Consider the following 27,959-nt stretch of genomic DNA (forward strand, 5'->3'; position numbering starts at 1 on the left):
ACAAAATTAAAGTGAAATATTCCCTTTATTTTTTTTAGCAGTATATATATAGTATATATATTTTCCATCACATTCAAAAACATGTATGTTTTATATTTCAGACATGTTCTTGCAGCCACTTGACACATCTTTTCAGTTTCTGCGCATATGGAAAAGAAAAACAATTATGGTCATCACTAGAATCTTGCATGTTTCAGCATTGACCTAATAGAAGGCTTTAAGTTGAGTGGCTAAGAACATGCACATATTTCATACAAATGATGTGCACGAGGTATAACCCACTGAGTATTAAACTCGTAGTTCCACCGCTTCTTTGTGTGGGATTATATAGAGTTTTTTCATCTGCTCTGTCAGAAGCGATTGCAGGAATAAATTAATTACACTTCAGCTGCCCTGCAACACCACGAAGTTGCATGCAGAGCAGAAATGTGCAATGCATGGAAACAATTGACTCAAGAACACACACACACTGGCAGAAGCAATCGCATGACAACTGTCAAAATGAAAATTCAGGTCATCGGTTTTGGGATGCGGTCCAGTACTGCCTATATGCAGCACGGGCCCGTTCCCTTGGAATGCGTAGGTGGACAAGGTGTAGGCTGATGATGTTCATTACTTTTCTTTCTTCAAGTCTTCAAGCACTCCTTTACTGATACTATGTATACCCCCAGCTGCCAAATACGGCACAATACTGAGAGCATATATGAAAAAGATATGATAAGGGTGACAGGAATATTAATATATATTCAAGATTTGGTTTAGCACTCAAAAAAAGCTAAATATTTCAGAGTTACTTGACAATATTGTTTCACAGCTTTTAGGGCCACCACCACCCACTGGCTAAAGGTCAGCGAGTGTGTGCATCCTTTCTGCAAGTGACAGCCAGCGTGTCACCAATAAAGCTTCCCTCGGGGCTCGGCTTAAACCTTTTTCTTGGCTAAAATCTCACAGGGACAAAAATAAATGAAATCAAGTTCCCAGAATGAGGGGAAATGTGGCTGTGAAATGTGACTGACTTGATGAGTCCATTCACAGCCTGCTTAAAGAGAGAGACGAGTCTCGGGGCCTCAGGTCTGATGAGATAAAGCTGATGATGGTTGCTGTTTCCCGTATGTTCACCATCACGGGCACAGGCCAGGCTGGAAGAGGCCGGAGGATGGAAGCCTCCGGCCTCTAAAGATCATCAGCGAGGGAAGAGAAAGAGGGAGCAGAGACAGACATGGAAATATTTATAGATATATCCAGTGTGTGCGTGTGTGTGTGTGCGTACTGTATTCAAGCTAGGCTGCCTGCAGACACCACGCGGCTCAGAGCAGATTCACAGTGACAGTTGCTGATTAGTCAACTTACAGCCCCTCAACACTGAGGCCTGCACACACACACATACACACCCATGCACACGCACAACACACACACATACACAGCTGCACTGCAGTTCATTTGAATAAATCCCTCTGTTATCGACACAAACATTCAAAACACACTGACACATGTAAGCAAATGCAGACTTGTAATAACCAAGAACAGCTCATGTAATGACTGATCCTGGAGTCTGCAGCCGCGCCTGCAGAGCATACAGGAAGTGTGTGATTTGACAGATGCTCATGGTTGATGTGGTTTCCAGGTTGGTGTGGTAACTACCTTGAGAAGATAAACTGGGATGTTGCTGAAGTCCACTGGGAGTTTAAGGAGGAAACGGGCTGAAAACTCTCCTGTCTGGAAACACACAAAACAGAAGTGGAGGCGCAATCAGAAAAATGAAATAAATTTCATTTTTACCGTATATAAACAAGTTTTATTTATGTTTCTCATAAAGTGTCCCGCTGCTCCCAGAGTGTTGCTAAACATTTTCCAAATCAAAATCCCCTACTGAACCGTACCACAATAAAAACACAACAATGCTTTTAATTTTCACGAATCAGGATTTACAGGAAGATCAGAGTTTTAACATAGTAGAAGCCTGGTTTAACCTTGGCATCCATCTTGGACTAAACTTCAGCAAGTAGTTTAGTCCAAGATGGAATAACACATCTGGATTTATACAAGCTATAAACTATGCGAGTTATAAAAGGAGAGTACTGTTTTTAACAGAGCTTGAAATTCTTAAAAATTCTTGAACTGTTTTAGTTCCCGATATAAAGAAACAAAGCATGATTGAACATTAAGAAATTAAAATTTATCATGGTCTGACCTCCTAACAGATTACCTTTAAGTAGATGGTGTTATATATTTTATGTTATAGCACAATCAAGTACTCATGTTACCTTCAGTTGTTATAAAATTTCTATATATATATCAGACATAACTTAAAAGAAATTTGACTTTGCAGTTTGACACATTGGAATTGGCTGCCAAGGAAGATTAAAGTATTTCTCAAACATCCATCAAAGGATCAAAGCTCCATGTAGGTTTGTGATGAAGGAATAATACAGTAACATGATATCAAGCTCAAAAAAGTGGATTTTACATAATCACCCTCTCTTAAAATTTTCTCAGAAGATTTTTTTTTTCCATAAACGGGCCAGGTTATCGCTTCTTTCACCCAAACTGTATGGAAGTCATGTGGACACGAGAATCTGCCTGCTATCAATGCATTTCTTTTTTGCAACCAGTCCTCAAGTGTTGCAACCAGTACTTCTTTCCATTTGATTTGCCATTTCCAATAACAGATCAACATTACCATGGTGACACGGCAGCACACATCAAGGTCCAAGACCACCTGTCAACAGACACTGTGGCGGCCAAGCTCAGTTAGCAGACTCAGACGTCTGTCCATCCCACTCCGTAAGGGCCACTGCTATTTAACAAGCAGCACAGAAGGAGTTTAAGTCTTCAGCACCGTTAGAGGGAACAGGTTTTTCCTGATGTGAAAAGGAACAGGATATGTCTACCTAGCAATGAAAAATCAGCCTCAGAAAAGAATGAAGCACAAACTCAAACTTAATAAGAGAAATATAGAGTTTGCTAATGCAGGAAAAAATATTTCTACCAAAACACTGCATTAGTCTGGTGTTTAGAAGTTAAGTTTTAATCAAAAAACGTTTGTCAGAGTAAATGCTAAATAGTTCTTATTGATTTCTTTTGTCACAGAAATTAATTGTAGGTTTATTAAATGATGACACATATTGTTTAGTTGATTTTTTTAAAATAAGTAAATGTCAATAAAGCAGCGTATTTTCATTCTTACTTGATTTCATATTTATTAAAATATAAGAAAAGATGAAAATAAAACTACAGCACACATATTTGACAGAGAAAGAAAAAAAAACTTAAAGAAATTTCGGAAATACAAATTAATATTATTCTGCTCTTTTTATTTAACTAAAATTAAATGTGACCAATTCTTTCCAGTCTTCTTGGCTGGAAATTTCTGTCCCTATACAGCAAGACTCTTCTGAAAAACGCTGATAATCGTCATCTAATATCCTTAAACATATGTTCTCTGAAGCTTTTCCAACACAGAGCTTCACCAGTTGTCTTTTGTGGCTTCCTTTTCTCAGAGTTTTTTTTTTGTTGTTTTTTACAAATTTACACATAACGACACACAAGGCCGATGTCAGATAGCAGCGACTTAAAGCAGGAAACAAGAAGTCTTATGACTCAATTGTTCCTGTTGATTATATCAGTTATTTCTTTTAGATTGCAATCATGCAATATTACAAACCAAGAGTCAGATGACGATTGCGACATCTTATTGTTCGAACACATTACCTTAGTTTAATTACATGTGGCTCATCTTTCTTTTATTTCAGCATCTTTTTTTTCCAACAATTCTGCTTGTTATGAAAAAGCAAGCAGGGTATTATATATATATATATATATATATATATATCTATATATATATATATATATATAAAAAAGGTTCCTACCCAGCTGTTTTTCCGTCCAGCATAAATCTCCAGGTTCCGTCCGTAACTGGGATCTTCCAGCAGGCTGTCGTACTCAAACAGGAGCCGGGAGCTCTCACGCAGGCGCTGGCACTGGTACTGATGGTACTGCTGGATGAGCTCCTTCACCAGCTGAAGCAAACTCTCTGGGTTTCCAGCATCCCAGTGGACCAAGTGCTGGAGAAGACATCAAAGATGGGAAAAACAACAGCAAAAAAAGGAATTGAAATTGGATTATAGCGTATAGTAAATGAACAGAGAGCGCTGCCTGGGCCTTTTCATGATCGATTAGAGCAAAGCAGGCAAGAGATTTTTTTTTAAAACTGCATGTAGTGCAAATTAAACTCAACTGTGTGCACTTAAAATTCATTTTTATGCTGAACTACTTGTTTCAGATATTTCAACTTGTGGAAAAGCAACTTCAGTGTGTTATAACTATAAGGAGCAGAAAATAGTCTTGTTGTAGCATCCGGGAAAAATATGGTAACTAAAAACAAATGTGTCCCAGAAGGAGGAAGAAAAGTCTTATTCCTATTAAAAGAGCATAAAGGAAGCAGGCTGTGCTGAAGGATGTCCTGATTTAGGTTCATATGGAAAAGTACTGAACCATCTGACTACAGCTGTAAACAGCAGTGATATTTATACAGTGGAGAATTTAAAAAACTTACAAACAAATTTATCTAGTTTTATTTATTTTTCCTAAAGATGAACAATCTATTCATGAATGAGAGATTAAAAAAGTTTATTATATGTAAACAATAACACTGTGACAAAAAATATTGAATGACTTCGCTCTTGTGCCTGCAATATATAGGAATTATTTACAAATCAGGAGTAAAAACACACTGCTCATTTTTATATGTATATAACCCAGTTTGAGTCTTAACTCAATTTTAAACAAGAAAAAAAAATCTAATTTTGTCATACACCAAAAATTTTTGAGGTTATTGTTGCATTTCTGCTGTGCTGGATTTTAAAAATCATAGACCTTTCTCTTCTTTCGGCTCCAAACATGTCCACAGTCCTGAGACAATGTCAAGTACTTGGGATGTAAAATTATAAAACAATGATACAAAATTAAAAAAAGAAACAAAAACATTTGTAATGAAAAGGGGGAAAACAAATAGCTTAATTTGGGAGGAACCTTTAAAAATAAGACATGTAAAATTATTTAAAAAAGATTATGATTAACATAAGTAAAGTCATGTTGTCCTGGGCACATTTTCCTGATATTTGATTTGCATCCTTCAGCTAAAGCTACAATTAGCAGTGATGTTACGTTGGATTGAATGGACCACATTGTTCAAATGTATCAGTCAGAAGAAGTAGGATATACAATAAAAAGACAAGGGCACAAAGTATATCAACCGGCAAAAGAACCACAAAATAATCTCCAATAGTTTATGGTAAGTACTGGTTGTCATAAAGAAGTGTTCCAAGATAAAAGCCTCCTCTTTCAAAGAAAGCATCCAGACTTGTCGAAATTCTCCCAAAGCTTTGTGGATCTGATCTGATTAAACTAAATTTGAACCTCTGGTTATGCTATCAGGTCTATAAGGTTTGACCAATTCCAAAATGTTTGTTGGGCTCAACACAAAATGACACATTGTCAAAAGAACAGAATTTGCAGAGAGCTCATTAAAGTTTTAGGTTTTCCAAGACAGAGTTCAGAACAAAATCTGTTAGAAAACATATATCCTTAGAAGAAGAGAGCAGATGTCAGAGTGGCAATCTATAATGAAAGTTAAAGATTGCTTCAGGATGTGTACGCTTATTGATAAAATGTATAGGTTAAGTGCCTCATTAAACTTTAGAAAAGTTTTGAAACTCTTTATTACAGACAACTAACATTTTACCAGAGGTGATCCAGATTCACTCTGTGTGTCGACAAATGACAGAAAGGAGAAACGGAATAAAATTTATTGGAATTACAGATTTGCAATGAGACCTAAAAATGAAAGTGTCTCCTTCCCTCAATTCATTCTGAAAGTAAAGGAGTGCTTTCTAACTAAACAAGCCTTGTAAACCTGATAACATAAGCATCTTGGCAAGGTAAATGTGTAACTTGGCTGCACACAAGCATAAAACATGAAAACCGGTCTAAGCAAAAACCAGGAAATTTAAATACACATCCGTTAAGTGGGAGGATTATTTGGGGCTGGAATTAACTATTAATACCAGCTACATTTAGATGACAAAAGCAGGATGTTTCTGACTTGCAATAGCTTGTCTCCACAACTGTCTATCTGCAAGCCTGTATCAGCCCAAAGGAGAAAGCTCCTATTGTTTCAGGAGGGATTGGTGGCAGTGGCAAGGGCAGGCCAAAGAGAGTCGGTGACCTCATCATCCTGGTCCACCAGTGGTTACCAGCAATGCCTGGATTCCCGAAACGAAGGGGGAGAGACGCAAACAAAGATGGGCATTGTCCAAAAGAAGCAGTCAGAGCCCCCGGGCAGGAGCGAGCCGAGACCGAGGAAGTGCTGTGTCAGGATTGTGACAGAGAATATCAGTGAAACTCCTCTGAGGAGGACGAGAGCGAGGAGGGAGGGATCCGAGGAGGTAGAGGGAGCAGAAACAACACTGCAGAGTTCAGGCAAGTAGGCCAAGGCCAGACGGAAAGTGGGCCGAGTCTCTGCACGTTTGCTGTCTCTGACGGGTAAATTATGAAACCGTAGTTGAAAAGAAGTGGAAAATAATGTTTCAAGCTATAGCTGTGATGCACAGGGCTGATATGTTCCCAACTGGACAAGTGCTGTTGAGAAAAAAGAAGAGGAGCATGATTTGTGGGTGTGAGGACAGCACAGCAGTATAAACACTTCATGGGTAATTACAGCTAAAGTCTCCACACGGTTAGTGGTTAAAGTGAGCTGCTCCAGTGGCCAATGACAGAGAGCCTGGGCTTGAGTTGTGCTGCTCCCACATCAAGCAGATTGTTTTCCAGGAATAAATGAAGGCCACTAAAAATATGTTTCAAGCAAACTGAAACAGCAATTTATAGTGCCGACGGAGTAAGGACGAATCTGATGAAAAGTCCTCTCATAGCAACAGCAAAGGATGGAAGATCATTAATGATTAGTTTCCTTGTAAACGCATGACTGTATGATTCGCCTATTCATTTTCTTTGAAAGGAAAACTCTAAGGGCAAAAAGTAGAGATCATGTTGACTCCATGCATTTAAGTGATTTGCACAATAGATCAGGGACTGCCCAAGGCCAGTCCTTGATAGCTATCACCTGGTAACATTTAGATCCATACCTTCTCCAACACACCTGGATATAGTAGCTGAATTCCCTCAACAGCAGCAGTCATCTAACTCAGCAGAGGCCTGGTAACAAGCAGTCCGTTTGTTTCAGGTGTGTTGGAGCAGGGATGCATCGAAAAGTTGCAGGAAGGCAGCTGTCAAGGATTGGACTTGGACTTGGACACACCTATAATGCAAAGGTATAGTAAACCAGCTTCAATGTGGGTTATTCTCAGATGTAACCCAGCGAGGTAACATGTAATACTTTACCAAGTACCTGAGAAGAAATAAACAAGGGACTCCGAAAGCACACACAAACTGTCTGTTGAAATTGTTTTCACCTGGAAAGATATTTATGGTTCGGCAAATGATCCAAAGAGGGCATCACAAACTGCGGATGTGTCTCGAGGTCACCGAGATGAGGCGAGTTCGGAGTAAAGAGACATGTAGATCCTAGTTTTCTGTGTTGCTCCATTTCGTAGCAAACTAAGCTGAGTGTTACCAATATATCAAGGAGTGGCTATGACTTTAAAAGCTACTTACAGCTTTTACTCACATGACTAATTATTGTTGTTTGAGACATTAAAAAAACTCCTGAAAATTAGCTTACTTTCCCTTTTGTTGATGTGTTTATATGCTGAAAGTAGAGGACGTTCTTTTATGAATACTATAGTAATTACAAATAAAAACCTTTTTTTTTTTGTATTAAACCTTATAATCACCAACTGGAGTTGATTGAAGGTAAAATGGCTCTTTTACTTTGATGCTACATGCAACAGTTGACAGTGGCTGAATCAAATGTTGGGACCAGAAAGATCTACATAGCTCCAGAAGCTATCTGTGCAAATTCAGTCATAACAAATTTTGCTGCATAAACCCAAACATTCAATGGAACTTTTCCTTCAGTGTAGCTTTGGAGGGAATCAAAATGACAAAACCCTACAGCTGTGACAAAAAGGGCACTGGAAAGGCCAACAACAGGAGAATGTTAACAGTTGTTTCTTTCATGCTGCTCTGAATGTTTGGATTTTCTGTTAACAAGGTAGAGCCTGAATGCCGAAGAAAACATTGGTCAAACATAAGAGGTAAAGAAAATAAGGAGCAGTGAGGAAAGAGAAGCAGCACTCATGCAGTGCGAGCATGGCTGTTTGCAGACATGTGAGTCTGTACAGACTCTTCACTGAATTGATTTTGCACGCTCTGCTGAAGGCTGTGTATGCCAAAACAAATCTATGTGTTATTTTATCTTTTTTTCCCTACATGAATAAAATAAGCCCTGCAGAAAATGTTCAGATTTGATACATGAATATACACAAAAAGATGCTATAGTCACAATCTGAGCAGTTTGAAAGCTGAGATTTAACGTTTGATGAAAGGAAGTGAAAAGGAAAATCCATCTACATGGCCTTCGGATCCGTCAGTTTGGAAGAAACCGCTGTCTTAGGGCTTTAACCACAGGGGGTAAGTATCACAGGCCCCAACAATAGTCCCCAGTTCAATCTGGACCTTGTAATCCAATTATTTTGTCACAACGCACTAGCTAAACCTGTGTCAGATGTTTTAAGCACTACCTTGGCTGATGATAAAACACGTCACTTGAAAAAAATAAACCACTGATACCTTCTATTTCTTTGAAAAAGAGTGCACATCTTTAAGAGCAATTTCTAATCGTATTACCAGAAGATATTAGGATTTGATTCATTATCAATGTTAAAAACTGCATATTATAAATATAGTGGATTAGCATTAGCGGGATTTTGCATCTTGGGTATTCATAGAGCAGTGAGTCGAAGTTGTTGATAAACAACAGTCGCGAAGCCAACGTCGACATAAATATTACAAAACATCGTTCCTTTTGAAAAGGAAAATGCTCTTGTTGCCTATTGATTTATTCAGTTAAATTACAATCCTCCAGATTAGACAGACTTAATGTTTTGGGTCTTATGCTAATAAACAAAAAATACAAACGAACCATTTATGATGTATTTTCAAGCACTCAACGTTTATCTTTTTCTAACTTCACCCTGGGATTTTGATAAATAATTTGCATGGTTGGCATCTTGGCAAAAATTATTTGTAAAAAGTGGAAATGAACATTAGCCAGGATTTTTTTGAAAGAAAAAAAAAATTGTTGCAAAATTAAGAACATCCACTTATAACTAGTCATATAACTATATATGACAGTTTTGTTTAAGACTGTAGAACTAAATGTACACTCTCTCAATGATATGGTCAAAACTGTAAGACTATAAAAAGCTATTCTAGAACATATAAACAGGAAATAACATTAAGCATGCTTTCCCAGGCCTTAGAATATACGATGTGCTGATATTTTGGTCATTTCTCTTAGCATCAGAGTGAATTTACTACATCATTTACTACAGCATTCAGTGGCAGCTGTCTTTATTAACATACATTATGGTTAGGGCTATTTATTTTTATTTTATTCACTTTTTTGGTAAATAAATACTAACATGGATAACATTTACTCTCACCTAAAGGTAAATAAATAATTTTTTTCCCAAATCAGTGCAATCTTTTCAGTGATTACTTATGGAAAATAGATGCTGATTGAATAATTTAATAAGAGCAGCGTCTTCCTTTAAGAACAAAATGTACTCCTAATTTGGGCACTGAATAGACCTAAGTTGACAGAATTATGTCTTCCTCTGCCATGTGTCTGTATCATCTTCGATCCAATATTTATCTTAGGCCAATGAGAGAGAGACTGGCATCTAAAATTGCCAGAAAATTATATAGGCCAAAAGAAGATATTTGTTTTTAACGTCTTTAATGTGATTTTTATAGATGCTGGCAACCTGATCCAATAAACCGCTGTAGACTTGAAAGTGCAAGGCATTAAAAACTCCCAAGTATTAAATTAATCTCTGTTAGTCTCTAATTCAAGTGTGGGCTCACACCCTGTTTTGCCCCCAGAGAGTGCCAAGTGTAAGATCACGCTAAATTGCTCTTGTCATGTGTTTAAGACACTTGGCATTCTCAGCCCAGCATTTTTCGCTGCGATCTGAGCGGCTTGTGTCCAACGCAGCAGAACTTGGTGACAGAAATAGCACTTTTCTGACTACTTTTACTCAGGTTCTGACACCTCCTCAGCCTGAGATCAATCCACTGTGAGGGGTTGACAGGAGGGTCCCATCTTTTTCCTGGCACTTGCATCCCTTATTTTTCCTTGTCCATCAGCTGGTGTTTCAGAATTACAAGACCCCCTTTCCATCACCCTTCTCTCGTGGTTAACAATACCCTGCCCATTAATAGCATTCCCAGACCTGTCAGGGAGCCCTTCCAATAATAAACTCCAATAAAAGCTGGAACGCATTATTCCCTGAAGCAGGAAGGAAGCAGGAGCAACAGTTGGCACACTATGCCCACTATGACAATAATATAGCTTTATGGGCCATCTGAGGCCCTTTGTTAGAACGGTAACAGGGGACGAGCCGGAGTTGTAGATAGGAAGCACTCACCAATGTTTGGCATTTAGAATCGCCAGGGGTAACGTGAAGCCGGGACAGTTTCCTTTTTCAATATGGAAGAGCGATTAAAATGCCTAAGTCTCCTTGTTCATTGTGGGAGTTATCCTGAAAGCTTGATTACAATGTCTCAATGTGCAAAAACACTTCTCCCACAAGTCTTTGCCAAGGTTTGCTGATTAGGTCTTAAATACTTGCAGGTTTTCCTGGTTAAATTTCGGTAACACAAGGTAGTGACCAATCACCAAAAATAATGGGCTTGAAACATGGGAGGTGATATCACTCCCTGGAAAATTTTTGCCTTTCCCATTAATAATAGAAAACCAAATTTCACCTTTGGATAGAAATGTCATGATTGAGCTGTCACTTAGAGACAGGTTGAAGCCTTTTTCATAACTTCAATGCACTATGGGAAGCTGCTGGAACAGTATTGTCTCTACTGTTTGCCAGAGACTTGAATAAGATTAGTGTAAAGCAGAGCTCTGCTTTATGGCAAGCCGACACAAGCACCATAGAGCTGTGCACCAAATCAGGAGGGTTAATTCCACAACTTTATACAATTGAACTCTCGTCATTAATCCACACGTAGACATGACATACTGCAGTGCACTGAAACCCAACAGATCAGTGGAGAGAAGGATTGCAAGGAACTAAGTCTGGATAGATTGTCTGCTGCTGGACCCCCCTGGATAATGGTTGTTATACTTTAGTGGAGCCATATTTTTTGACAGAAGTCACACACTACAGATGTGCTTTTTCTTTTTTTTTTTACTTTTACCAAACTAAGACAGTGCGTCATGTTCACAACTTTTCCAAGGTTATTGTTACTGTTTGTACAGTAATGTTTATAAAAGTCTAAACAAGACCTGAAGAATGATGGATGCTAAGTAAATATCTTTTCAGTTAGGAATGCTAACGCATTAGGAGCGATAGTACACCAGTGAAAATAACAAACATGAAAGTTGCCATTGGGTTTTAGTACACAAGTATTCTAAAGAGCTATGTCACTGTTTTAACATCTGTGGATAACATTTGCTCAGCTTTAGTTGACCGTTTTAAATACCCAGACCAGTCAAACCTGCAATAAACAAATCCACACTTAAGCCTAATATAGCATGATGTCTGTTAAGTTATAAGTGATCTTCTAAACCTGTTTAAATCACAGTTTTTGATTTGTGAAATCATGGAGTATATGTACAAAGTGGAATTAACTAGTTTAACCTTAATTATTTGCATTTTTCAGGGTTGACCTGATCTGAGGTATAGCATCCAGTTCAAGTTTTTCTTCAAAACAAGCTCAGACCAAGTCTGAAATAAAAGTATCTTAAACTTTGTATAGTAACATGGTAAAGTTGAGGTGTAAAAATATAAAATGTGAAGACAAAATAAAAATAAAAAAAAAGTGTTAAAAATCTTGACAGATCAGTCAACTACCAAAATAATAATACCTTTCTGTGTCTACCCAAAATGGAAATACATTTTCAAACTCATCTAGCATCTGCAAAATCTATAATATATTTTTCAGCCTCTGTCATCAGGTGATGATGTTCTAACTGCCTTAATAACTACTCCGATAATAAGCCTGCATCCTGCATGAAATCTACATGACATCCCATCACTCTCAAATCATGAACAAACAGCAAAATAGCTACACAAGGAAAGTGCAGCAACAAAGACATGGGTGGTGTTTCGTGTTTGTTTTCTTAAACCAAAAAAAGGAAAAATTAATGTACATAAAAAGTAAAAATAAAAATTTGACAAAATTAAGCAAGCTTGTGTATACGCAATCTCCAGACTGTTTCTCATCTCCCTAGTCCAGAATTGCAGGATGGATAAGTGGGAACACGTTTGTAGTCATGTAGTGAGGCCATCAGGGTTAATCTCGAGTATCAGGCGCAAGCTTATGCAGCCTGAGAGGCATGCTAAACGCTGGGAAACTCCCAAAACGTTAACTGCCTGCATGCATCGCTGGGCAAGTCTAGACCAGAGCAATGATATGCTGCACACAAAGAAAAGGGACAGACGAGCAGACAAATGGTAGGATCGGGCGAGTAGAATCTAAAAAAGAAAGGTGCAGTTAGAAATAACAGCTCTTATGTGCTGCACACTTAACTCCTTACTCATGATGGAAGAAAAATATTTTGAGGTGAGAATTGCAGTTTATTTGGTTTAATTTAGTCTCATTAACAAAACTAACAGAAAACTAGAGGAATACAATCCTTTAAAGACTGACGAGTAAAAATCTTAACACAGCTATGCCTTTAGACATTTTGCTCCACAGGCGGTCCGATGTTTGATATTTCTGTGGCTGACCAGAGTCCTACACATGCTTCCTACACATTTTCTATATTGAAATTCCATACTTTGCCATTTTCAGATGATTGACACAAATGTTTATAATAAGCTTCTACAAAGTAAACTTCATTCCTATGCTTCCAAAAGCCATGCATAGCCATGTAAAGAAGGTAAAATGTCAGGATTTTACAGATTGCAAGTGCAAAATGTTGCATGCTTGCTTTCATCTTTTTTTTTTTACCTCATCAGTTCCTTACGTCACAAATATTTATACATTGAATTTCTCATCACTATGGTTCTGTTTCTAAAATTAGCATTTAATATTTCAACAAATGTAGTACAGACCAGAATGTAGAAACATCAGAAACACCAGGGTTCCAACCCATTTTTCATGTTACGCTTTGTAGTTTGAAATGTTCAGTTTTAATTGACTTTTTAGCCTTTTTTAAAGTACAAAAAGAAAAGTGTTTATTTCACAATGGCTAAAATTTAGATATGAAACATGCACAAACTGGTTAGTAGGTTGGAAAATTCCCTTATATGTCACTGATCCACCTGGGAGGCATAGCACAGGTCTAAGAATTTCCTTTTGAGTGGTATGTGATGCAAATATCAATGTGTTTAAACTTATATTTAGACTGAGTAGGAATATAAGTGTGACATTGCTTTGCATTTACTATATAATTTACTGTTACAAAAATCTTCCTTCAACACCACTAAAGTACCACCAGTAACACTTGTATCGCAGTTTGAGCATCTTTGGGAATAAAGGGTGGAAATTCAAATATTTTTCCATATCCAAAATATCTATGTCCCATTCCATTTTTTTCCCCAGACTGTTTTGTATGCAAGAGCCCTGTTTTTACATGAATAGCTGTCAGAAAGCAACGACTCAATTAATTTACATGTACCGTGTAAAACCACAGAACGCCTGCGATAACCTTTTATGGCTTCATATGCATCCTGTGTTGTTATTGCATCACCTCTAACTCATCGAACACGTGGGTGTGTTTGGGAAGCTTGCAGCAAATTAAGTAAGGGAATGGGTGGTGAGAAGTCATGATTACATACCAGTGTATTACAATCACAAACTGGTTTTTGTTAATTAAAAGAAAATGAAGAGAAGCTCCATAATTACCATACCAAGACATGCTGTAGCATGTGTCCAAAGCGCAAAACTTCAACAACAAAACTGTTTTCCAGTCAGATTTGATCAAATGAGTTGCACTTTATGCAAATTCTTATACAGAACATTGCATCAGTGCTGTCATCATTTACTGACAATGGACTGCATGATGCAACATTATGTGCGTAGTAGATTAAAAGTAGCATTGCTCTCCACCTTTCCTCCCTTCCTGCCTCAAATGTCACTTCCTTCTTCTCTCTCTGGTCATTTTTCCCTGTAACCCGTGGGCAGAGCTGTTCTTGTTCTTTCCTGTCATCGCTTTGGTTAACATATGTTGTTAAACCAACTCCTCTGCGTTGTGAGAGAAAGTTGGCTTGGGCCAATGGCTGATATATGGTGTGATGTGACTGACAACCAGAAGAGGAGAAACTGTTCTTAGGAAATATCTGACGAGAAAAAAATAAAATAAAAGCTGAAGCAGGTCAAAAGAAATCTGTGTTGTAACACTGAGTCATTGGATTTTTATCCAAGTTTCTCACCAAAACCACATCTACTGAAGATGTAAAAAGCACAGATGCTCACCAGCTTTTAAAGTGCAGCCTCACACATATAAATGGGAACATTACATCAGGATAATCATTTAGTTTAAAGGCAAAATCCACAGCACAAAACCTTAGTCATTAAAGCATGTGCATCAACCACAGTAACAGTTTTAGAGTGTATCCCCAGCGTTTTCCCCTAACCTGTTAAATGTCTGCAGCAAACTTCAGGGACAAGCAAGGTGATGCTCTAAAAATCATTTCTTTCTTTACACAGTTTAAGATTAACAGCTGCTTTTCATTAAACTACGAGTTACCCACGGAGCTCTTTCAGCTTATAAACTCGCCCTTCTCTAACGACTCAATCAAAATTAATTTATTGCTGTTTTATTGTATACTAAGTAGTACGGGTGCAGCTAACGCCGTTTTCTGGCTGATGACTGATCTTTAAAAAGTCTGACCCACCAACTATGATTTTGGCCAATACCGATTTGTTTGTGTTAAATATAGTGACAAATTTGTTAAGTTGGCAACAGACTGGTGTGCATTATTAACGGCACGCGTGCAGACATGACCTGGTGGGCAGCTATGTCAGTCTTACTCTCTCACAGCAGAGCAAAATGGGGCAGTATTTCTGTGAAGGTAAATACAATCAGTGGATAGGATCTTCCACAAAAATATATTTGGAAGAAAAGATAGCAGCAAGATATGTCTAAGTTCACAGAGTGCATTCACTCTGTGTATAAAAAATATATATATATATATTGTGTTGTGTTTGTTCAATAGCCCCTGGGTATCGTCTCTTCAGACTCTAATGTGTAGCACTTGTGTCACTGTGTTGACAACAAACCTTTACAGAGACTTCAAACCTCCATTTATTCTTGCTTAATCTAAGTACTACTATACTTTAGATCACGTTTGCTTTTTAAAAAAGAACACTAATGTCTTTGCATAATTATTTTGAAAGTTTCAGACATTATTGACAATTTATAGCAGACCTCAAGAAATTAAGTGTGAACCAAGCAAAGCATGAAACAGGTGAAACAGATTGTAAGTTTTATCTATTTTGAATCCCTTTTTTTTTTTTTTTACCACAAAGGCTGACTTTATCATATGATGTATTGATTACTTACATTTCCAGGGTAGATATGCTTTTTTCATTACTTTTTTATGGAAATAAAAACAAAAGAACTTCTAGTAACTTTGCAAATCTGGGCTTCAGATTGAAAATACACAGAGGGCACTTGATAAATCAGTTTAATCCTGACATATGGGAGCCGTACAGCCTTAAGCAGGATGCTAACATGAAGAATAATGCTGGTAAAGTGGCATATGACTTTCACCAGGGACAACATATAATCAAAGCCATGCAGCGTGTGAGGCCTGACATGAGTGACCATCTATAAACAAAAGAAACTCAGAGGTGGGCAGCGATGGTGGCCAATTACCCATAGTCCAATCTGCTGCTTCCAGTCAGCCTCTGCAGTGCAACAACTAACAGTCAACCTCTATAAATGTCTTACTCTTTTGCTCATGGAACCATTCTGCAGTAAACGGTTTATTTGTGGGACATGTGGCCTCTCATCATGCAGCTGGTGTATTTAGGTCTCTTTTATCCCACAATGCATTAAAGTTTGAGCCTTAAAAGGACTATTTTGACCCATAATTGTTATTTGCTGTCTAAGTAGTTTAAGTTAGTGATGGTTGAAAACCGGAAAAGGAAAGATATTGGTCTGATAGCAGATTTAATCGCATCTGATATTGTTCTGCTGTATTAAAATGCTTTCATTATTTAATCATCGACATCAAAAGAAAGCTGCACAACAAAGCTTTAAACACCCAGATTGAAAATGTTGGAAGACATTTTTTTTTTTTTTTGGATAAATTAAAACCATTTTTATTAATGATCTTAAGAGGAACAGTGTGTAATAATTACTGGCAACTAAGCAGGACATAACAGCTGTCTGAAATGCTGTTTGCCTTCTATCAAGCAAGAAGTTAGCTCATATGAGTTGGCTCAATACCACACTAAAGAAAAACAAGTAATGTTGACAAGAGCATATTCCGAACCTTGGTTCTTTATTCACAATTAAGATCCAAATTATTCGTATTTCTGTCAAAGTCAGATTTAAAATTGGTTTCTCGCAGTAGATGAGATCTCTTAAAAGAAAAAGAAAAAGAAAAAAAGAAAAACAACAACAACATAAAAAGGAATATCTATTTGGAATAAAAACCAAATGTTTTTAAATAAATGACTGATAATCTTTAAAGCAATCAAACCCTTCTTATAATAGCTGCCCAGCTTTTTTGCATGTTTCCACTGGTATTTTGTTGGATTTATTTTTGGTTATAAGCTCCAGGGCCTCCATCATGCCCTCAGCTAAATCTTTAGCTCCGCCCACAGATTCCCTATCAGATTTAAGTCAAGACTGGCTGGGGTGCTCAGACATGTTAATATCACTTCCAGTCAGAACAAAAACATGTTGTTAACAGATTAAAATATTGCTTTAAACTTAAATCTTCCCCACTTTCATAAATGTTGATAAACTGAATCAATTTAAATAGTCTGCTCAGTGTAAAAAATAAAAAATAAATAAATAAAATAATAATAAAGGCAGAAATTACTACAAGCCCCACTGTTATAATGAGTGGAATGATGGTCAGCTAGCACTTGGCAAAACAAAACTACAAACCTTAAAAGCACTGACTGGATTCCACCATCTTTTTGAAAAAAAAAAATATATATATATGGATATATACATATACTGCATACCCTTTCAGAGTGTCATGTGTTATATCCTGCCCCTCTCATGTACCAACAACTCATTTCTCTGTCCAAACAGAAACATGGATAACAAACCTAGTCGAGTCCTGGTGACAGCAGGGAAAAACACAGGCCTAAACAGAGGAGCTAATGATACCCTTGGCTGGCTGTAAACAAGAGCAATGTTCTCGCTGAGACATCAAGAATTCCAGCAGCCAGTGACAGAGGACCTAAAATTAGCCTAATGTTTACCCCCACTGGACGACAAAGGCCACAAACACACTCCCTGTGAGTCCTTCTTCATGTAGATTACTCTTTAGTCAATAGAAGACTGCATCTTTAAGTGCCGATGCTTTAATTTTGATATAAACCACAAAGATCTGGAGTTTATCTGGTTTTAAAGTAAAACAGTCAGGGCTGGTGGTTAAAAAATTCCCAGTAGATAAGGAATTGCTTGGAATCCACAGGTTTTTATGCTGAAAAGGGGATGTCCTTACTGAAAATCTGCAGGAAAAAAAAGAGGGGGAGGAGTGAGGGAGGATGATTTCAGGCAGAAAAAGCCAGGAGAAGAAAGATTATGAAAGCGTGAAGTGCGAAACACAGCGAGAGTATAAGTGAGAAAATAAACAAGTGATGGGCTGCCAAGCACTGGCTCAGCAGAGGTACTTCCCCTTATGTGCACAGCTGGATTTATGAGACGGTGAGCAATTCTGCCCTAGTCTTCTCCCAGACTCTGACACAAGCTGGGGAATTTAGCTTCACCGAGTTTGTCTGCTGCAAAAATAGCTCCGGACAGCATGGCAGCAGCCTCCAAAGAAAACACAAGTCAAATTTCCTCTGAATACATACATAATTGTCTTCCTGCTAATATACTGGGTCTATAAAAGGTGAAAAGCATTAACAGCTAAAGCTACATATCCCACTTCTTTCTGAAGAAAAGCCAAACACTTATTAAAACAAACAAATTAAAGAAATTCTGTTTTGGTTGCAGTTAAAATTAAGTGAAAAGTTCAATAATAATGTGTAGTACCTACTGCCTCCTACAGAAACAACAGTGAAGACTCACTTCAGCTGAACCTTTTGCAATCAGTGAATGTACCAAACATAAGCTGAAGAAGATCCCAACACTCTTCTAGTGAAAGTTGTTACTGAGTGAACAAGACTCAAATTTGACCATGTTTAGCATAATGGACGTGCTTAAAAATGAGAAACCAGAAGGTTCTGGAAAGGAAAGAGTTTTTCTACAGAAGCATTCTAGAAGTTCATTGAGCCACAGAAGTTAGATGTCAGCAGATAACAGGAAGCTGAACATATAACAACGTACCGGACTGGGAACTTAGCCAGCACTTTTGAAATCTCAGTTAAATTACAGATATGCTAAACGCTGCCAGGAACACAGAGGGGCTGTTTCGAATTTCACTCATTGTCCTAATCACCTTAAATGCAAAGATAAGATGCAAAAAACGGAATGAATCATAACTCGTTTTGTGCATTTCGAAGCATTATTAAAATCCTGCGTATCTGCAGAGCGTTGCAACAAAGATTGGGTTTTATCACAGAAAAGCATGATGTCGCCTGTTCTCCCAAACCAACAGATATATTTTTCCATCTCTAGAAACTCTTCTTAAAATCACAACATGTTTTCCAAGCATTACACCAGAACAAACCAAACACTCCTTAAGATAGAATTAAGATATGACTGAGAGGCCAATTGCAGCCAACACTCAGTGTGCAGATGCTTCTATAAAACAGAAGCGATTTTATTCTCAAATCCAGCACTTCCTGAACGCCCATAATTTTTCTCCACTTATAAAGTAAGGCAGCATTCACAAAACTGCTTGAATTTGGCTAGTTGTTAAAATTTAAAAGCCATGCATACACCCTGTCCATGCAAAATATATATATTTGGTCAACTGATGGCTGCCATTGCTGGCCTCACACAGTGTAATATAGATTTTAGTAAGCAAGATGCTAAAGAGAGAGAGTCATGGGATTGAGGAAAATTAGGGTTACTCATAGGATTTAACGGCAATATCACAATCCCATGTTTTCCCTACCATCGAACCCTAATCCAAGCTTAATCTTTACTTCACCAAGACGACCGCAACTTCTGCAAAAACATGATGATACATGCTCTCATTGTTGGCACTGTGAACCCTACAGTCATTCCTTATCTTATGATCATAGCCAGGTAAAAAAAAACAACAAAAAACAAAATAAAGAAAAACAACTAATTTTTGCCACTATGCAAATCTCTCCAAAATTGTCAAGACATGTTTTCGAGTATTACAATCCTATGTGCAATGTTGTGACATCTGATAGGCCTGTGAGATCACAGACCTTTTATTACAATCATTCAGATTCAGATTTTACGGCTGATCTGAAGCAGCACAAGTTAAAATGCAGCAGCTTTTATAATTAAATGCAGGCATGTTTTCCAGTCTATGTTTGGCGGATAAAACCAGAGTGTTGTTTGGAGATGTAATTGACACACTAAGAGTTATTTGGTAGATTCAAGCTGAACATTTTAACCCTATAAACATGTTTTGGATACAGCAGAATCAAACATCACAGTGGGAAAATATACCGACACATATATGGGATTTTATACAAACAATAAACCAACACAAAGGATTTGTAGACACAGTTCCAAGTGGTAAAGTTAAAAGTTTCTTTTCAACCATGAATTAGCAATTTAATATGCTTCCCAGACATATAAAACTTGTGATACTGGCAGTAAAAATATCTTTTGGGGTTTTAGGAAATCTTTCACAAACACACACCACTAAACACATTGCTTCAGCTAACATGTTGTTACCACTAAAAGCAGTCCCAGTACGGCCAGTGGTATGTGAACCATAATTTGTGAACCATGGATGTAAACCTTTCCATTGCCGCTCTGAATCCCCACCACCGTATCAAGTCTGTTGCAGCCTCTAACCAGCACTTGGAAGATTATCCTGTACTTAGCTCCATCTATCAATTCTGACCAACTTTTCAAGCTCCGATTTAGCATGATGCTACCACCATGTGTCACAATGGATATGGTGTGTTCAGGGTGATGTGATGTGTTACTTTCCCTCCAAACTTACCGTTTTGCTAGCAGCTCACCTATACCAAGATTAAATACAGAGGTGTGCTGTATGTAATAATTATATGGTCTTAAAAGTGAACTTTAATAAATATTGACACAGTCAGTCTCTCTGTTAATTCCTGTATGTGCACAAATTGCTCAAGGTGACATTTTCTGATTTAAAAAGCAAAAGGTTCTTGGAGACAAATTTCAACAGAAAACAGATAAGAAAAATAAAGACGATACAAATACCAACAACTTCAAGCATGTTTCCTGGAAGGCGTCCATTAACATCAGCATGAAAAGTGATTAAGACGCAAATTAGAGTTGAACCTTTATTAGTAATCTGTGCTCTCTTTCTAGCAACAAAGATCACAGTGAATCACAGTTTTGCAGAAAACAAACTTAAAGGAAGACCGGAAATCAAAACAAAGTTTATTGCGCTAAAAAAGAAAGAGAGTTTGTAGAAGCTGAAGGAAGCAAAAGCCAAATTGAGGAGCTAAAGGTGGACATTTTGTCAGCAAATATTTGAAGATTTTACTCACTGGTAGCTCGGAGGGTTCAGGTAGAAACTCTGCATCTTCACCAAAAATGAAATCTGGAGGTAACTCGGGATACTGAGCGTTGAAAATGATATCCCCTGGAACAACAGAGAAAATATTAAACAATAACTACTTTCTGTTGCATTTCATCTCCTTAAAGGACATTTTCAGTTAAAATAGTTACTGTATTTTTTATGAAATATGACACAGTGTTTGCAACATTCTGGCATTAGTTGAGCAATGTTTACTTGCCCTAATCTTCGCAGAAATAACTATTTATTTATTTAATTATGCTAATTTTAGTTTTGAATTAAGGGCTGATATTTATTCGAGTCATAAATAAAGAAGGTATAATGCAAACAACTGGACTAATCGTTACTTTATTCAGCAAACCAGGTAACAGAGTCAGGCAAGACAAGGAATGTGAGCGTCTGTGTTGATGACTGTGCAAACAGAGTCATGTAGTCTACAGGTGAGGAGGAATAATTGTGGGTGTATGTGGGGGAGGGGAGATATTCTACTAGTGCCGCTCCTTAAAAGGTAAATAAAGGTTAAGCAAAACTGTAAACTGCAGAAAAACTCTTTTTTGTTCCTTGAAAAAAAAAAAACGTTATCGCAAAACATCTCTCTCTCTCTTAAAAACTTTGACAGGACTCTAAGGCCATTGTTTAATCTCCACGTACGATAAAGGCAACAAAAAGTGAAGAGAAGTCAGGATGTCTGATCAGAGAGGGAGTCCTGCAAGATCCGTCAACAAGGAAGGAAAACTATGAGCCATCTGAAATATGGCTTACTGTAGAAATGGTACGATGAGCAAATATGTGTCCGAGTTGATATAACAATGCAACAAAAATGTTCAGATCACGTTACCAAAAAAAGTAAAAAGGAAACAATGAGTAAACAGCAAATCATCTAAAATTACATCCAAGAAACAGAGCAATATTTCAAGTGCTTATTTCTGTTAATTTTGATGACTTACAGTTAAAAAAAAAACTGAATTGTGTCTCATAAAATTGATATATCAGATCAATATGTTTTTTTTCTTGTAAAAAAAGTGATTTCTGAAACAAACCTTTAATGTGGCCATTTTATAGTGAACATCAGACATGTCCAAGGCGCATTTTGAGGGCCTTTTACGTCACTCGGAATGGATTTCAGAACTTGGTTGCAACTTCTACATATATCAAGCTTGGGACGCGTGTTTATTAAATACGCAAGCACAGCAAGCACTTTCAAAAAAAGAGTGACCCATATTCAGTCCACTGATTTCTGTTCATCAGCCAGAATATTTCTACCCACCCCCAAAAATATATGGTCTTCTTTTAATAAGGCATTTGTGAATAAACATTTTTAATGAATTTACAAGTGCCAATTCATAAACAATAAAACTTTTTCTTTCTTTTTTTTAAAGTAAAATGTAGCATTTTGGTCCACATGACAAAAGGTGGACACTTGTGATGAAGACTGCTCACTTGTCAGCTGTCCAGCTGCTTCCTGCAAACAGGGTTAGCCATAAGAGTGTTGGATCTATGCATATTATAGGAGAGCTAAGTCCAAGGAAAAAGTGTGACAGAGAAAGGTGCACAAGCAACATAGTCTTGAGAGGATTGTGAAGCCAAGCCCACCCAAGAATTGGGTTACAATTCAAAAGGTGTGGACTACAGCTGGAGTCAAGGCTTCAAGAACAAACAAGCAGATTTATCCAAGACATGGGCAACTAATGGTGCATTAACTCTCTTAAGCCAATCCTGGTTGAAAACTTTAAAGAAGTTTGTCAGCAAACTAGCAAAACATGAATCTAAGGAAATATTCAGTGATGCAACAGATCTAAAACAACAAAATAGTTGTCTGTTCCGAAGCCGTCCACTGATTTCTGTTCATTACCAGTCAGGATGAGGAGGTAAACAGGTCCAAGAGGGGAACCTAGTTGTTTTGCAGGAAGGCGTTCTGCTGCGCAGGTCTGCAGCTTCCCTCCAAGCTGCCCCTGACCATGGAGCTCTTCATCTCATGAACAACAGAACCCCAAGGCTTACAGAGGAATCTCATTATAGCTGATTGTGTTTGACCATGGACCACATTTCATGACTACTGGTCAGAGTTAGAATAAATATGAAACCTGAAGAAAAAAAAAATGTTTAATTCTCTTTTGCAACGACAGACTGAGACTATGCACTTATTATGCAGACCAACCACAATCTGCTCCATTGTGTCAACACACGGGAACAAGAGCTTGTTTGTACCCCCTCTGGCTTGAGGCAGGTAATTCACTCATATCAGAATATGGTAGAAATGTCAATAGGTTCAAGGGTCCCTTTACTTTTGCCAAGCTCCATAATAACTGATTCATCAGTGTACTCAATAAAAACCCAAAAATTACAACTGTTCTTGACAATGTGTTTCTGACAATGACGTCAACATGGATTAAGGTTAGACCACATCTTCTAATTATTCCCTTTTGAATGTCTGTTTTTTTGGACTTCTACAATCAATCTGAACATCAATCTAACAATAAAACCACAGTCTGAAGACAGCTGTTGCTCTGGAAAGAAAACCACCACATAACCACGAGTGCACTCTCCTTGGGCTGGTTCGCAGTGTTCTAACATTATGTTACACAATTCTATTTACGTGCTGCAAGACACTCCTCTTCTGCTTTTTTGTTCTTCCAGCAAACGCCTGATAAGCGTCAACATGTGGAAGCGTTTTTTTCCAGTGGGCAGAGTCAAACAAGGAAACAAGGGGATGTGTTTAAAATCTGAAACAAACTCCTGGCAGCCTTTGAGAAAACTCCTGGCTCAGCTCCAGAGGGGAAATGGAGGTCTTTAAGTGCAAACTTTACAGGTTATAACTCAGGCCTTTATATGCTGCTTTGTTTAAACAGACTACAATGAAGATGTATGAGTGAGAAGCACTTCCTTTTCTTTTTCTTTTTTTTTTCTGTCAGAGATTTAAACACACTTTGTTTTCGACCAAAGTAACAAACAATAGTGAAGATGCGTTCAACGGCAAAATGGAAAAGATGATATTCTTGTAATTTTTTTCTCAAATTTAGGAATTTTGACAAGTCATGGGCTTGTATGAGCTTTCAACATTATGGTGACCTTGAGCAAAGTGCAGCATTTCCACAAAAAAAAACTTCAAAATAAACAATAATAATAATAATAATAATAATAATAATAATAATAATAATAATCTAAGTGTTTTCCATTTGAAACAATATACCAAAAGTTGCTTAAAAAATGCTATTCTTATCCTAGCTACCGTTAAAGTGAATAAGTATTATACTGACATGTTTACAGCTGGGTTGTCTTCCTCCCTAAACGTTGCCCAATGTCAGCATTTCTGTTCATTTATTTTAATTCAAAGCCTGTACACTAGCTGCTAAGCTAGTACCAAGATTTCATACATAGGTAAAAATAAAAAATAAAAAAACACTGAAAAGACGTGCAAAATTACAAGACAAGACCTTTGATCTCACACAGATCCTGAGCAAAGAGTAACAGTGCTCTATAAATTTGAAACAAGCAGACAATGTCAAACAGATCAGAGATATAGTAATACACAAAGTTTTTCTTAGTATCATAATTTTCAGGGGGTTTTGTACGTCATGTACAGATTCCTCAAGCGTAGCCACAACTTCCTGCCACAGGTCGGAGTCATTTCAGTCTAGGCCACATTTTGTGAAATTTAAGCAAAACCTTCCGCCTTCATTTCTGACACAATTTTCCTTTCTTCCTTTGCATATAAATGGATCTACAATGAAACACTCCTCTCATGAACCTGTGCAATTTAGATGCTTCTGTTTTCATTCTGAGGGAAACGGAAAGGTGTGGGCATCTGTTTACAGAGGTTATCTATATCAGATCAGCCACAAAAACCTGCCATACCGCTCTGACTCACAGTTCTGTCTTATAGTATGTAATGATTATACGGAGTATGTGAAGTAATGGGTTAGAGGCCCCGTTAAAGATGAGATCAAACACTAATATTGATGGCGTAAACATGCGTTGGTACAAGCTAAACTGAAACTTTATTCTGCGAAATGTTCTCATTCAAAAAGCAAAAGGCTAATCGCCAACGATGTTAGATGTGTGAGAACAAAGATCTGGCATCCTGTGAGTCATTATAATTCCAGTGACAGCAGGTCGAAATTGATTTAATTTGACTTATTTTCTCCATGAGGCTTGCTCACAGAGGAAAGTCTCAGATATGGACACTTGATGGAGAAGTCAGCGACCCTTCCAGTAAAAGCAACGAGGCACAAACAACTGGAAACTTACTGCTATTGTTCCATTCATTAAGATGCTAATTATTTGTCAAATTTTACTTGATTTCAGGAAGGATTTTATGCTGTTTAGTCTTCAATCTGCAGTTCTTTAAGCCGGCCAGCTGAGACATCCCTTCAGACTAATCAAAACCAGTCTGACACAACCAAAATTATTTCAGTCATTACATCCTTTTCTCAGGCAGCAGACCTGTTGCTTTACACAATAAATCAATTAACCTAAGCTCCAGTGGAAATCACCAGACAAGCGTTCAGATTTCAGAGTAAAAAGAGCTGACAAATCAAAGTAAAAAGTGGAATCAAAATGCGCCACGCTGTGCAATCAGCATGATTAGACTGCAAGCGATTACCCTTAAATTTATGTTGCTCTGCTGGTGTTTAATTTAGGAATATATAGCTACATGCCGAATAACAAAGAAGCCTGATTTGAAGCCCTTAAAGAGGCTCAGCTGACCCCAACTTCCTGCCACTTTGAGACTTGATGCAGAAGAATTAAGTTCATGAAAAAAATGGCATGTCAGTATTTATATCCCTTTAATAGTTTCACATCGTGTCACATGACTACCATAAACTTGAAAATGTTCTTTTAGATATATATTTTATCTGATATATCAACATAACTGTGTGGAACAAAAAAGACAAATGACTCTTTATTTTGTGTCATGGAAACATTCATGAAAAGTAGTGCAGATTTTTATTCAGCCCCCTTCACTGTAGAACCCCAAAATAAAACCCAATGCAAATGAATGATTCCTTTTGGTAGTCAGTTTAAAAATGTTCATCTAGCATCCTCTCAGGTATGACCAGCTTTCTTGTCCCTGCTGAAAAAAAAGTCCCCACACAATGATGCTGCCACCACCATGTAGCACAAATTGTTTGCATATTGGCCAAACATTTTAATGTGGTCTTATCTGACCAGAGTTCCTGCTGTATATACAGGATCTCATTAGTATTTCTACTAACAAATACTTTTTTTTTTTCTTCATCCATGAAAGAAACATTGTAGCAGTGTCTGATTAAAAATTACCTTCCAACCTGAGCTGTAGATCAGTACAGCTCCTCCAGAGTTTACATGGGCCTCTCGGCTGCTCCGCTTATATATGTCCCCGTATATGGCCATCTGATTTGTGTTTTATGTTCACAATGTCTTCTAACAAACCTCTGAGAGGACGGCTTTGTTCTTGTAGAGATTCATTTAAATTCAGCTTGAACTATTTAATAATATCTATTTATTGATTAGTATTTAAGTTGCTATATTGCGGGAGATTTTATTTGTTATACATCCTAATTAAGTTTAATTTTCCTTCCATTTCACAATTTTGCAACTACTGTTTCCAGTAGCCTGTCGTTCAAATCCTGACAAAATACATTTCAGTTAGTTAATGTAATTTGAAGTTCGGGTAATTTCATTGATTTATTTATCCAGCTATGTAACAAAATACAGAGACAATAAGGTTCGAAGCTAAACTCAAAGAGAGGTAAGACTAGAACGTTATGTTACAAAAAAAACTTTACAATTCATAAAGTGTTTTGGAAATCTAAGCTGAGACAAAAACAAAATAACAAAAAAAACAAATTGAGTAAAGTTGCCAACTTACATTTAAGGGTTTCTCCAGCATAGGGGATGTGAAGTTTGAAGCGATCACAGCATGGACCAGAAGTTAGAGATGTGCATCTGGATGTTAGAATTAAATAAAACAACGTAGAAAAGTTAAGTGAAACACCACCACGGCACACACAAAAATCAATACAATTCGCATTTACTAAAAATTATGAAAATGTGAAGGGAAAAACATTAAATGTTGCCAAGTCTTAATATTTATCCTTCCTATATGTAACATTAAACTGGCAAACGTTATTTTTAATATCCTTAGTTTAAACTCTTATTTTATAAATTTAATAAATCACTTCTTTTCTGAATATTAAGCATAAAAAACTAAAGGTCACAATATTTAAAGTGAAAAAATAAGGAAAAAAAACTTCTGGTTTTCCAAATTCATGTCACAATCAAAATGCAATTCCCCTGTTAAGTTGAGGTTTTTATTTCTTGAAGAATTTAAGACAAAACTGTCAGATGCTGGGTCTTAGATCCTAAAGCTGTGACTGACAGACTCAGTCTTACCCTGTTTTGAGGTCCGTGACCCGGAGGCAGTTAGTGGAGTCCAGCCCCACGCGGCCGTTCCTCACCACACTGCACAGCAAAGGCCGCAGCTCAGGTGAGATCCGGTGCAGTGCAACCTCAGGCGACATGTTGTTCATTGTATCAATGATCAGGAGTCTGCAGAAAAAAAACGCAGCAATCATCAATTTACCACCTTTACAGATTTACTTCAACAAAGAGCCACAGAGCTGCCACTGGTGAGGTTTTTTAAATAATGAACAAAAATACATTGTATTGTGTTTTTTGTTTTCTATTTGACATTTTAAGAACTGAAATGAATTATAGTTGTCTGTTTTGAAGTTAACATGAGAGATCTTTGAAAAAAATGTAAGTACCCTAATCCTTTCATATTTTTCCACAATTTGTAATCTTGTTGCCAGAGGCAACAAGATGGTTTAATTCATTAGTTTATGAAACAATATCTCAAGCTTTGGGTTTGGAAAATGCCATGACTGCAAACTGAGCAGTCATGGCATAACAGTAAGGCAAGTTATGGACACTTGCCTTACAGACCTATAGCAGTAATCAGAGAAGCAACTAAGAAGTCCAGAGTAACTC

General features: G+C 37.3%; 1 protein-coding gene across 1 annotated transcript in view; it reads right to left on the reverse strand.

The window, feature by feature from the left end:
* Positions 1-27,959, reverse strand: part of babam2 (BRISC and BRCA1 A complex member 2) — a 79,652-nt gene that overhangs the window by 50,650 nt on the left and 1,043 nt on the right. The window contains exons 2-6 of the mRNA XM_007575406.2: positions 27,363-27,518; positions 26,839-26,915; positions 20,959-21,053; positions 3,870-4,064; positions 1,642-1,716 (exon numbers count right to left, since the gene is read on the reverse strand). Of these exons, the coding sequence (XP_007575468.1) occupies positions 1,642-1,716; positions 3,870-4,064; positions 20,959-21,053; positions 26,839-26,915; positions 27,363-27,499 (579 nt within the window). The 5' untranslated portion in view covers positions 27,500-27,518. The remainder of the gene's footprint in view (positions 1-1,641; positions 1,717-3,869; positions 4,065-20,958; positions 21,054-26,838; positions 26,916-27,362; positions 27,519-27,959) is intronic.

This window comes from Poecilia formosa, unplaced genomic scaffold (genome assembly GCF_000485575.1).
Source record: "Poecilia formosa unplaced genomic scaffold, Poecilia_formosa-5.1.2 Scaffold8, whole genome shotgun sequence".
NCBI classification, from domain to species: domain Eukaryota; kingdom Metazoa; phylum Chordata; class Actinopteri; order Cyprinodontiformes; family Poeciliidae; genus Poecilia; species Poecilia formosa.